This window comes from Saccopteryx bilineata, chromosome 2, assembly GCF_036850765.1.
Source record: "Saccopteryx bilineata isolate mSacBil1 chromosome 2, mSacBil1_pri_phased_curated, whole genome shotgun sequence".
Lineage (NCBI taxonomy): Eukaryota > Metazoa > Chordata > Mammalia > Chiroptera > Emballonuridae > Saccopteryx > Saccopteryx bilineata.
In genome coordinates this window covers 4,393,718-4,406,344 of record NC_089491.1, presented here as the reverse complement: position 1 = coordinate 4,406,344, position 12,627 = coordinate 4,393,718, and the positions used below count along the sequence as shown (strand labels likewise).

Here is a 12,627-nt window from a genome sequence, read left to right as displayed (position 1 = left end):
GGGAGCTCGCTGTGTTTCAGGTCAATAACACAGGACTCAACCACAGCGCTGTGCTTCCACTTTTTAATTCTGCTACTTTCTCTCAGAATGTAGGTCTTAACAAAGACAACACACCTAGTGTGTGCCAAATCCTAGCTAGGAATTCAGAGCATAGAAAAAGTCAGTTATGGCCTGACCAGGCGGTGGCGCAGTGGATAGAGCGTCGGACTGGGATGCAGAGGACCCAGGTTCGAGACCCCAACGTTGCCAGCTTGAGCGCGGGCTCATCTGGCTTGAGCAAAAGCTCACCAGCTTGGACCCAAGGTCGCTGGCTCCAGCAAGGAGTCACTTGGTCTGCTGTAGCCCCACAGTCAAGGCACATATGAGATAGCAATCAATAAACAACTAAGGTCTCGCAATGAAAAACTGATAATTGATGCTTCTCATCTCTCTGTTCCTGTCTGTCTGTCCCTATCCATCCCTCTCTCTGACTCTTTCTGTCCCGGTTAAAAAAAAAAAAAATTTAAAAGAAAAAGTTATGGCAAAAATTATAATGTGCACAACTAACTTTAGAAAATAGTTTAGTACATTTTGGTTATAAAATTCACTTGCAGATTATTCACATGTACTTATCAAAATTTGTTCCTGATAGTACATGAAAACATGCAATCAAATAAACTGCACAACAAACTCAAGGCAAGCGACACAGCAGGGGGCAGTCACGAGCACACACGCGTGCAGAAGGGCCAGCCGGGGCAGAGGACAGCCCTGCCCACGGCGACCCCGCCAGGGCCCTCAGCCACCCTGTGGTGACACAAGCTGCCCTCCCTCAGCGGTGCTGCTGGGACAGCCACGTCAAGAAAGGCCACGCAATACATACGAAATGATTTATGCAAATGCTTTTATCAACTGAACAACAAAGTTTTAAATGCAAGCTCAGGAGAGGCTGTCAGGACACAGGCTCGCTGGCAAGGATGTGGGTCTGTGACTACATCGCACGTCACCAGACCAGGTGAGCCAACAGGTGGTACAACACCCGCACCCAGGGGACACGTCTCCGAATGCACCTGTCGGAGGGCAGAGGGTGACAGTCCTCTCCCCAAGAGCTCCCTCGTGCCCCTTTGTAAGCTCACAGTGCTTTTAGACTCTAATGTCCCCACTCCAAGTACCTGCTCACCGAGCATTTTACCAAGAGAGTTAAGAAAGTACACTTAAAGTCACAGTGAGGTTGGCTGCCCACAGCACACACAGGGAGCCGACACACAAGGAGTGGACACGCGGTGCTGCCGGAGTCCGGGGCCTGCCCTGTACTTCCTCCGGCAGCGCCCGCGGCCGGGCCACGGTAGAGCTGTCTGCACAAGTGACAGGAACACGGGTAGTCAAGAGGGGTATGTTTAAACTTCTGGCAACCAAACATCACTTTTCAGGTCAATTTCAGTAGGATTTTGGACTAACAGAGCCCTTTCTGCTTCGAGAGCAGATGGCCGAGCTTCCAACGCGCACGTTCAGGGCTCTGCTCCCCTGCCCATGGGCTGGCAGGCCGCAGTGTGTCCGCCTGGACATGGCGCCACTGCCGGCTGTCACTCCCTGCGGCCTCATGCCTGTGACACTTCCAGTTATTCTGTGCGTTTGGAAAACTGGACTTTGAGATTCAGCGCCCTTCCCTTGTCCTGGTCTCCATCTCCACTCACTAGAGCTACTTTCCTGGCACAAAACAGTCCTCGCTCACCAGATGCCTGGCAACCAAGACCACAGGAAGTGCCAACTCTGTCCCTGGTTCTGAACCCCAAGTCCTCACACCCGCCTTCAAGCCTTCTCCCTGCAAGGTGCGCTGACACAGCCCGCCCCGGGGTGGGGTGCGGCTGCCTGCTGGCCAGACCCCCTGGGCAGACGCTGACCACAGGGCGGCCAGGCTCTCCCCCCAGCACTCGCTGGTTGGGTCGGCCAGCATCCACAGCCCTCACAAGCACAGAGGCGGGCCGTGGGCAGCCCAGAACTCTGGGGTTGGGCCTACCAGGTCCAGGAAGCTCCCCATTTGCTGGGGGCATCCGACTGAGGTTTCAAGAGTTAGTTCGTGTCAGTCTCCTATTCCAGGAAGGATAAGAGCTTTAGCTAGAGAGCTACACGCTTACTAAAATAGCTAGCTGAACTCGTCCCCGATTGCACTGTCCTGTGCCAAGGTGCCTCATCTGAAAATGTGCAGTCTCGGCAGAACCTGACCCGACAGCACTCCACTTTCTGTCTCCTCTGGGGCTCCAGTGGCATCTGGGGAAGAACCAGAGACCCTAACCTGGCAGTGTCACCTCACGCATCCCAGAGCGCCACCCTGTCTCAGACCCGACTGACACAGGGCTGAAAGGGCCCACCCACTGCTGTTCCTTGTCATAGAAAGTTTGTTCTAGTGAAAATGATCAATATTTGAAGGAAGGGGAAGAAAATCAGTCTACTAAATTTTAAAAGGATTCTGCTATTTGCTATACAAATATACATTTCATCTTTCTACACTCACTCAGGTCAGACCTAGGTCTTTAGAGCCCACGACAGGAACACTCAAGTCTGCGCCCCAGGGCATCGTAACTGATGCACTCGCCCTGGACAGAGGGTGCAACTGGCGGAGTGCTGAGCGCGCAGCAGACTCGGGGCTGGGGACACTGTCCACGTTCTCAGAAAACACACAAAACCTTAAAAAAAATCTTATCTGTGCAGTTCCATTGGCCGGCCACCTTAATGTGCAGTGGTGCTTGCTTGTGGCCGACAGTGTGCACCACCAGGCATCACTATAGCTTTCTTTTCTTTGAACTACTGTCCTCGGGTCTCCCAGCGTCCCAGCCCGAGTTCCTCTTGGTGTGACAGGGGGCAGAGCTGTGCGTCTCCTGGTCCCTGCTGCTGGAAGCCTTGGTCTCTCTCTGGTGGCTGTGCGCCCCGGCCTGGCCACAGCTGCGAGGTGTGGCATCAGCACCAGCAGCAGGGGGGTCACGTGGCACATGAGGTCTGTGGCTACTCCCTGTGGCTGTGGACGGCTCCACGGGACTGCCCAGAGCCGGAGGGCTCACAGGGAGGCCGGGCTCTCCGGAGGGGGGGGTGGCTCCAGCCTGCTGGGGGCTCAAGGGCGCTGGATCCCAGAGGCACTGCCCTTTGGCTTCAATGCTCACGCCCATCCTCCGAAGCAGCCGCGGGTCCCGAGGCTGGTCCTTCCCAGGAGACCTCTCGGGGTCCATTGCAGCGATGGTCACAGCAGCGTCCCTACCATCAGGAGGCACGGGGCCCAGGGAAGCAGCAGATGCGGTCCTGACAGACTCCCTGTCCCTGCTGCCGGGCGGGCCGCCGTGGGTGCCCAGCGCCCCTGGGGCCATGGCAGGGGGGTGGGTCAGGCTGCGCTGCAGGACGGGCTTCAGTTTCAGGATCTTGGCCGCGTCATGTTTATAGGTTTTGTCGCAGGTCTTGATGATGGCACCACGCCTCTGTGCGTCCTGAATCAGGCAGTTCCAGTGCTGATTGTCCTGGAAAGCAGGAGGGAGATCGTTACAGCCCAGCCCACACTCACGCTGGCAGCGCGTCAGGGCCCACGCTCACTTGGGAACAAACGGTAGGCTGTCGTGAGCAGCCTCTCCAGAACCCGTCCTTTGTGAGACACGGCTGTAAGGAAAACCACGTTCCCATGCGGACAGATAAAGCCTCTTTAGAGAGAAGTCACCACGGGGCAGGGAGCCCTCTCGCTTCTCCCAACTGTTTGTGCGCTGTGGAGAGCGGCTGTACCCATGTCTGCACCCTGGACAGCGGCCTCGTGGAGCTATTTAAATGTCAACTAATGAAGGAAAATTAAAAATCCGATTGTAGCAGCCACATCTTGAGGGCTCAGTGGTCACCTGGACCAGTGGTCAGTGCACCAATGGTGCGGACAGCACCTCCAGCCCCAGAGGTGCCCGAGCCGTGTTCACCTAGCCCTGCCTGCCTGCTGGTGAGGCTAACGACATTTGGGACAGGACAGTGTGGCTTCTGAAGGCCCTAACTTGGAACACCCGTAACTGTTCTGGAAAAAGGTCCATGGCTTTCATCCAACTCCCAAAGGCCTCCCAAACTTCTCAGGGCTAAACCATCTCCACCCCCCGCAGGCGCCTCCAAGGACACACATCGCAGAAAAGAAAACCGCCAACTTCTCCTCGGGAGTTTCCCCAGCAACTGCTTCTTTACAACCATCGGAACTGGGGCTTATTCACCCCAATAAATTCAATTAAAAAAGTAAAACAGAAAGAAAAAGACCTTGGGTCTGTTTAGAAAGAGCAAAGAGCAAGTACGAGGGAGGAGAAAAGATGAAGACAGCGGAGAGAGGAAGAGGCGCGCTGCCCAGGCCGTGCTGTCGGGGACGCGGCCACATGCGGGCTTGTGCAGGACCAGTCACCTCACCGCTCTGGGCCTGTTTCCTCGTCTGCGGATGGAACCATTTTACTCAACTGCCTCTAAATACACACGGGTTTTGCATTTCACCTGGTCTGAACTGCAGTGGCTCCTGGTCAGGGGGCAGTCCCGTGGACTCACTTCTGGAGAGCCTATAGCTAGGCAACCACAACCCCTGGACCTGCAGTCAATAAACTATCTAAAGAAGGAACATGTCCGGCTCTGGCCTGTAAACCTATCCAGACGTCTTCTGTGAAGACAAACGTCCCAGCCCTAAAACCTGGAGAACAGAGATAGGGGCTGTAGGAAAACTGTGGGGACCGCGGTGGCCACGGCACCAACGCTATTGACAGAGCGTGGGCAGCACGTGTGGACGGGACACGTGTCCTGAGCTGGGCAAGGACCAGGGTTAGATGCTTCTGTGAAATACTTTTAGAAATAAACTTCATCTCTTTACTTAATTTGTAGTTTGTCTTTTATGTATGAACACGAGTGATATGAGAAAATCTGTCCGAGTCTAAAAGTCCTGTAATAAATATACACAAAAGCCCTAAGCAAAAATCAAGTGCATGTCACAGTTGAACAGCAGCGCACCAAATAATGCCGTGACTCTAACTGCCACTTCCCAGGCTTGAGGGACTGCGGCCAGTGCTGCCCTCCCAGGTTCTGGGGTCTGCAGGAGGCCTAGGAGTGACGCGCCCGGGGCCGGTGAGCAGCACCGGGCCTGCGGCGCCTTCTCCGTCCCCCTCAGCCACACTGACCACGGGGGCACTCTGACCCCGCGGCTGAACCAGACCAAGTCTGCTGCACCTCCACTCAGGCTTTATCAATCCCACAATCACAAACACAGCTGAGAGAGGGGCTGCTAGTCTTAGTTTTGCAGAGGAAACCAACTGCCGTAATCACCGACTCTACTTCCACAAGGGAAACAGCTGACACCAACAAGCAACCCCAAGGCCAACAAGAAGCTAAACGTCCAAACGATAACGTGAGAGTGTGTTCTATTCTACTCTGTCTCCTTCTGTAGCACTGGGCCGCTCGAGTGAAAATACCACCACAGCCAGAGGTCGGGAGTCCTCAGATCTGTGTGACCTGGAGGCTCACAGAGACTTTCTAAGGGGTGTGTGTGCAAAAATGCTGCACAGGAATCAATGTCGAAACCCAGCTTCCTACGTCCTCATGGGCCTTCCCGCCCTCCACCCCACCACCCCTGGCCACCGCAGCGGTGCTCGGCCAACCCAAATCTCACCCCAGGTGCACTGCCAGGGACCATTAAAACCTCTGGATGCCAAAATAAGGGAGCGATAAAAATAGGGGTGTCCATGGGGGCTCCTTTAATATAGACACCACTAAGAGACACAGCTCGAATAACACTACTTCTCAGGTTTAAATATTATCCAAATTCAACTGTGTAAAAACAATAAATGCAATAGGTCATTCCATTGTCAAGAAATGATTTTTTAATAGTCTGATTCTTATGGTCACAGAAAAAATAACTTTTTAAAAATCCGTTCATTTTGAGGTAACTGAATTCACAGGAATTGGCAAAGAAAGTACAAAGCGGTTCAATGCACCCTTCAGTTTACCCAAATAGTTATGAGAAACTATTATTATTTTTTTATATATTTTTATGAAGTGAGAAAGCGGGGAGTCAGAGAGGCAGACCTCTGCATGCGCCCGACCGGGATCCACCCAGCACGCCCACCAGGGGGTGATGCTCTGCCCATCTGGGCTGTTGCTCCGTTGCAACCAGAGCCATTCTAGCGCCTGAGGTGGAGGCCATGGAGCCATCCTCAGCGCCCGGGCCAACTTTGCTCCAATGGAGCCTTAACTGCGGAAGGGGAAGAGAGAGACAGAGAGAAAGAAGAGGAAGAAGGGTGGAAAAGCAGATGGGTGCCTCTCCTGTGTGCCCTGACCGGGAATCGAACCCGGGACATCCACACTCCGGGCCAGTGTGCTACCTCTGAACCAACCGACAATTTTTTAAACTTTCAATTCGTATATAAATTTGTGTAGCAGAGAAGCAAAAACAATGAGATTAACAGAAAGGCTTTTAATTATAACAGTAGATTGCCCCCTCAATTTCATCCTCAATAAGAATCAGTGGAAATTCGCTTTCAAGGAACAGAGAGAATAATACTGATCCCTGCTCCACTGCATGTGTTCGATGTATTAGATTTGTCTTTAATGGCTTCACTTTAAAATCTCAATATTCACAATACATTAAAAACAAAGCCTTTAGCAATACTTAAAAATAGGAGGTACACAATTTTAAAAAATTCTTTCAAGGAGGTACACAAACAGCTGGTAAGTTGACTGAGAAAGACTATACTTGAGCGCCCTCTGGTGGTACTACCAAAATGGGGAAATCTCTCCTCCTAAAATAACCCATGATGACATTAAGAGAAATTAGAAAAACTGAAAAATTATCACCCATAATGAGACAAGCAGCAAATGCACGCGTTAGCTAGCTGCGTTATCACCAAGGTAAGGTGTACGGCTGTCTAGCAAACAAGCCCCCTGTGGCCTCTTCACCCCTCACACCCCGCCCAGCTGTGGCGGTCCGCTGGGCCCACAGCAGCCAGGCCCACTAGTTCTAACACTTCACGACCACACCCCGTCTTCACAGTCCTCGTGGGGTAGGGGACATTTCATACGCTAAAGCCCCAGAGCAGCTCTGGGGATGCTCAGCCTGGGAGGAAGCTCATTATTTCGTGTCTCCGTGCGTCTTCAAAACCACTTCCATTCTGACGGGAAACAGACACTAACCCTCAAGCCACCGTCAGTAACAACGGGCAAGCTTCTGGGCTCCCTGGGCACCGAGGAGGGACCTACCATCAGAGTCCTCAAATGTCCGAGGATGAAGAGGCTGTACTTGGCTCGCGTGATGGCGACGTTCAACCTCTGCAAGCTCGCCAGGAACCTAGGCAATCAAAAACAGTTACTGTTTCTACCGAGGGATCAGCGCACTGGTGTGGGGAGACAGGCAGCCTTTCAGACAGTTTCTGTGGGTTCTTGCTACTTTTAAAGTGACAGTGCTTCCTCACTGCTCCCACCTTGCACAGGGCACCTGGCCCAGAAGCAGTTCCTACTCAAGACGGGACACACGACACCCAGTGCTTGCCTTCAAAGGGACTCAGCTGCCTGTCAATTTCCTATTTTGACTGGAATGATACTAGAAATTTTAACAGTATGACCTCTCAGCCTTTAAGACATCCTAAAAATGATATTCTTAAATTAAATGTATTTTATTAGAACCAGTGCAGAAATACAAACGTCAAATGTAACGACAGATCAGAAAAGAGCTCAGATAAAATAAAACTGGTACACAATACAGCTGAAATTGCAAATCAGCTGGGACGGAATGGACTATTCACAAAATGATACGAGGTTACTGGCCTCCACTGTATATGCAGACTATAGGTAGGGGCAGAGAGAATTTAAAATACTTCACTTTTTTAGAGATTTTATTTCATTTTAGAGCAGGCGTCTCCAAACTACGGCCCGCGGGCCACATGTGGCCCCCTGAGGCCATTTATCCGGCCCCCCACCGCAGTCCCGGAAGGGGCACCTCTTTCATTGGTGGTCAGTGAGAGGAGCACTGTATGTGGCGGGCCTCCAATGGTCTGAGGGACAGTGAACTGGCCCCCTGTGTAAAAAGTTTGGGAACCTCTGTTTTAAAGGGAAGAAAAAGAGAGAAAGGGGGAGGTGGGGAACAGGAAGCATCAACTCATCATAGCTGCTTCCCATCTGTGCCCTGACCGGACATGATCAAGGTTTCAGACCGGGAACCTCACCACTCCAGGCTGATGCTTTTATCCACTGCGCCACTACAGTTCAGCCTTAAATCATTATTTTCTTGAACAATTAAATATATGCGAAATCTGCAAATTTCCTCTGGTACTCATGAGAAGAAAGTCTTAGGGCCATGAGACTCGAGAGGTTGCTGTCGTCCACAACACACCTACTCCAGTGCCCCCAGCATCTCTGGCAGGTAATCTGCCTGCAGTCAAGGTTAACAAACGTGGCCGAAGCGGAAACCAGAGGCGGGAAAGCCCAACGACAATCCCTGGGCGAGAGCAGGCCCTGCTCACACACTGGGTGCAGTGACTTATTCCCCTCCCACTTGAGAGAAGGACAAGTCACACTGTCCTGTGGGTTAACACACAGGTATGAAGAGAAGCAGACCCACCAGTGGGTTAACCTCACAACTCAAAGGATCAACAATGACAGTTACTGACCCAATCGAGCCTTGCATGGTGTTAGCTCTGACACACGTGACAATAATGCAATCTTTCTGACGACCCTGAAACGCATCCACAGTATCCACTTCTGCTGGCCTAGTTACAAAAAAGAAAGGTTTACTGGAAAAAGATACATCACTAAACATACATATTCACACAGTAGCGTTTTCAGAAAATTTTCCATGGCATTTGTATGATATTTATGGAAATACACCTCACATAAAACCCACCATTTTAAAGTTTAAATCGACCACATTCTGCAACCATCACCACTGACTTCACAGCATTCCCACCCCCCAGTAGAGCCCTGTCTCAACTGCCCGTCCCCCAGGCCCTGGACACCAGGAATCCATTTTCTGTCTCGCCGATTCTCCTACACTGGACATCTCACATGGGGAATCACGGAGCTCGCGGCCCGCATCTGGCTTCTGGCACTCGGCACAGCGTCGCTGCCGCTCGTCTACAGGGCAGCGGGGAAGGTGCTCCGCTCCTCTTACGACTGAGGAGCTGCCTGTCCGTCTACAAAACCTGGTCCGAGTCCTTGTTGGAAAGTGATTACTAATAACTCCATCTCCTTACTTTTACAGGTCTATACCAATTTTCTATTTTTTCTACAGTCAATTTTGGTAGTTTGTTTCTAGGTTAAGAAACTTTTGAGTTAATGGACTTGTAATATTGAATCTCTAATTTTACTGCTGAGATAAAAGGAGACAAAAACACATGGCCCTGACCCCACACAGACGTCCACTACGAGGGGCAAAGCACTCGGTCACTCCAAGTGAACGGGCTCCATGCGTCCTGTCAGACTTCAGAGGAACAAGCCCGGGACCACAGGGCAGGCCCAGAGGGCTGCTCAGACGACCCCCCACCAGGTGTGATGGACAGTGTGCTGACGGCAGGGGCTCTGTCCCCAAGGCTGCAGGCGTGCCCGTCCCCGAGCCGTGTCCTGGGCTGGACTGACCACCATGCTCCTCACCACTCCCCACAACGTCCCGCCCCTTCCCCTCTCTAATTCAACAGACACACTGGAAACGTCTATAAAAACAGGCGCCTCACCCGTCTTCTTTAAATTCTTCGTCCAACTCCTGCTGAATCATCATTTTCTGAGCCTTGTAATGGGTTATTATGCCAATGTTTCGGGACGTAAAATCCGTTCTTATGTCTTTGAGAAGTTTAATCAATTCTATTACCATTTTTATTTCTTGAAAATTTATATATGAGCTAAATAAGATGGAAAAAAAGAACACATCAAAACTCACAGCAGTCCCATGGCTGACTGAAGCCCACTTCGTCCCAGTACCTACGGGGCCGGCAGGCGTCACCGCCGCCCAGTCGGCAGTGGCACGGAGGCTCCGTGCTGACCCTCAATAGGCACATGAACCAACACAGAAACAACTGCCCGGGGAAACAGCAGGTTGTAAGAGAGAAAGTTCTAAGTCAACAGCAGTTTAGGCAGCCATTTCTTAAACATGTTAAAGCAGGACTAGCAAGAGTAAGAACAGAAGTATGGTAAAGAAAACATAAGCAAGAGTGAGCTAACATTAAAGATTTGCTATCATCCAAACACTGAGAATAGGGAATAGTCCTTTAGATGTATAGATATTATCACTTTTTAAATTTGTTTACTGATTGGAGAGAGGAAGGGAGAGACAGAGGACAGAACATCGACCTGTTCCTGTGTGAGCGCTGGCCAAGGATTAAATGGCAACCTCTCCGCTTTGGAATGCTCTAACCAACGGAGCCATCCCTAACCAGCCAGAACAGATGTATCAGCTAACGCCCGTGCCCGCCATGCGAATTCCGCACCAGACCGCGGGGACGCCATCCACAGAGACTGGATGCGAGGCAGCCCCTGGAGATGACGACACAGGTCCTGCTGTGGCCAGTCCTCACTGTCCTCGCTGCCCTCACCCTGCACTCCCAACCCATCTCCCAAACAGCAGGCGTCTCCTCAGTCCCACACCAAATGAGACCCACAGGGACAGTGGGGGACGCTGCCTGGTCTGTCTCCCTCTGAGAGCCTTAAAGACCCACACCCCTAGCTTCAAGACTTACTGTGCAGACACCCAGTTAGCTAGTGCTCCATGAAGCCTTTCTTCTGCCTGGTCACCTCTTGGGTCAACACTCCTCTTGTGACCTTCCACCCCCATAATGCGGACGGGGTGCGGCCCTCAGGCCTCTGCCCACTCCACAAGCCCTCTGGCACTGCAGACCCTGCCAGTGCTGCTCTACTTCTGACTTCTCCACCTCCACTGACTCACACCGGCCCTCTGGTCCGACCCTCCCCAAGGCCCCGTCTGCTCGGCAGCTCCCACGACACAGGGTCGCCGTTCCTGCCCTGCGTGAGTCTCCACAGGTGCAGTCTGCCCGTGCTCACAAACGCAGCCCCAGACGGCAGCTCCTCTCCTCTCTCACAAGCAGCTCTGGCTCTTCTAGCTGTTTCCTTACAAGTGCCCACTGTTCCTTTCTGCTGTCGCTCACCAACCACCTGAACAAGCAACATACACACTGCCCACCGGGCCTCACCCTGCCCCCGCTGCATTCACAGTGACCCAACTGGAAGAACTGACTGCCGTGGTGACCACCTGGCTGCTGTCCGTCTCCCTACTGGACCACAGTGACCCTGCTTAGAGCTGTGTCGGCATGGATCTACTCAAGCGCCTACCACATGTTGGGTAATACAATCCCCATTATCCACTGAAGAATTAAAAGGCTGAAGTACATAGAGAAAGATATTAGTACGGTAGTCTTTAAAAAAGGAGACACTATCAACAACCTGGCTAAATAAGAACTGTGTGCTGCCATTAGACAGAGAGATGGGCACAGTGTTTTGAACACAAACATGAACACCCGGGACCGCCCTGGGGAGGGGGGCACATACTCGTTGCTGCGTCTCTCTGAGCCGTCTCCCACGTCAAACACGAGGTAGGGCTGAAAGGGCCATTCGGATGCGCACCGAGTGGTCTCAGTCAATCTACAAAACAGCAGCCACCATTCAGAACACGGCTCCACTTACATGACAATTTTACATTACCGTTTTTCCTTGTAGAGGAGGAAGTGGAGAAAATAAGGGGACAAAGGACCTCCTTTTATTGAAATGTGCTTTACTAAAAGGTATAAAATAAATTTTATTTCTATTCTAGTGCTAGGGAGAATGACCTACAAAATTAAAACATAATTATAACTGTAAAATTACTCATAATACAGGAAGTAAATAAAGCAAGCCATTGAATACTGTGTGGAGTACGGTATAGCTTTTTTTTAGTTAAAGAAAATAAAATGCATGTGCATAGTACAAGAACTAGACGGAGACATGACTTATAGTTAGAGAAAATTATTAAACCTCTGACTTGCGCTTTTTACGACAAAACTGAAGACCATAGCGAGCCAGCAGCTCCTGTTGAGCAGCGAGCCCCGTCCCGGGTGCGCCGAGGAGCGCGAGCGGAGCGCACCTGCTGGTTCTCAGGCTCCTGTTGTAGATGTAGTTGGCGGGGAAGAGGCAGATGTCGGGGTGCATCCTGTACTGGACGGTCAGCTGCAGCACGGGCAGCCGGCCGCTCACATTGTGCTCCACGTTCTCCTCCAGCAGCTTGCAGAAGCGGGCCATCATCGACTGCTCGTAGCCATACTCCTGCGCCTTCTGCGGGCGAGAAGAGCAGCGTCCCTGAGCCCCGCGCGCTCCCACGCGCTCCCGCGCTCTCCCCCGCCACCCCAACAAGCACTGCGCGCTCACCGGCACACGGCACAGCACACGCACTGCCCACAGCCCGAGTCGCACAGAGAAGGTATTTCTGACCCTGGCCCTTGGAAAGCCATGTAGATTGACCATAAAAGTCGAAGTATTCTCTCTCCATTTAGAGAACCCACACACTGCTTGTGAAAGAGATGTGACCTTGTGAGTGACAATGAAGCTACTCTGGGGCTAACAGAGATCACCCGACTCTGTGATAAAATGAGCAAAAATAAAAAGTAACAGATTTTAACAATTATTTCTGGGGTATGCTCTCAA

The 12,627-nt window shown here is 51.8% G+C and overlaps 1 protein-coding gene across 4 annotated transcripts in view; it reads right to left on the bottom strand.

Moving 5' to 3' along the window:
- Window positions 1-860: 860 nt before the first annotated feature.
- SETX (senataxin) overlaps window positions 861-12,627 on the bottom strand; it is a 78,190-nt gene continuing 66,423 nt past the window's right edge. For all 4 annotated transcript variants that reach the window (XM_066255881.1, XM_066255882.1, XM_066255880.1 and 1 more), the window contains 6 exons: window positions 12,071-12,258; window positions 11,500-11,592; window positions 9,675-9,839; window positions 8,616-8,714; window positions 7,210-7,297; window positions 861-3,479 (listed from right to left, as the gene is read on the bottom strand). In XM_066255881.1, the coding sequence (XP_066111978.1) occupies window positions 2,757-3,479; window positions 7,210-7,297; window positions 8,616-8,714; window positions 9,675-9,839; window positions 11,500-11,592; window positions 12,071-12,258 (1,356 nt within the window). In that variant the 3' untranslated portion in view covers window positions 861-2,756. The remainder of the gene's footprint in view (window positions 3,480-7,209; window positions 7,298-8,615; window positions 8,715-9,674; window positions 9,840-11,499; window positions 11,593-12,070; window positions 12,259-12,627) is intronic.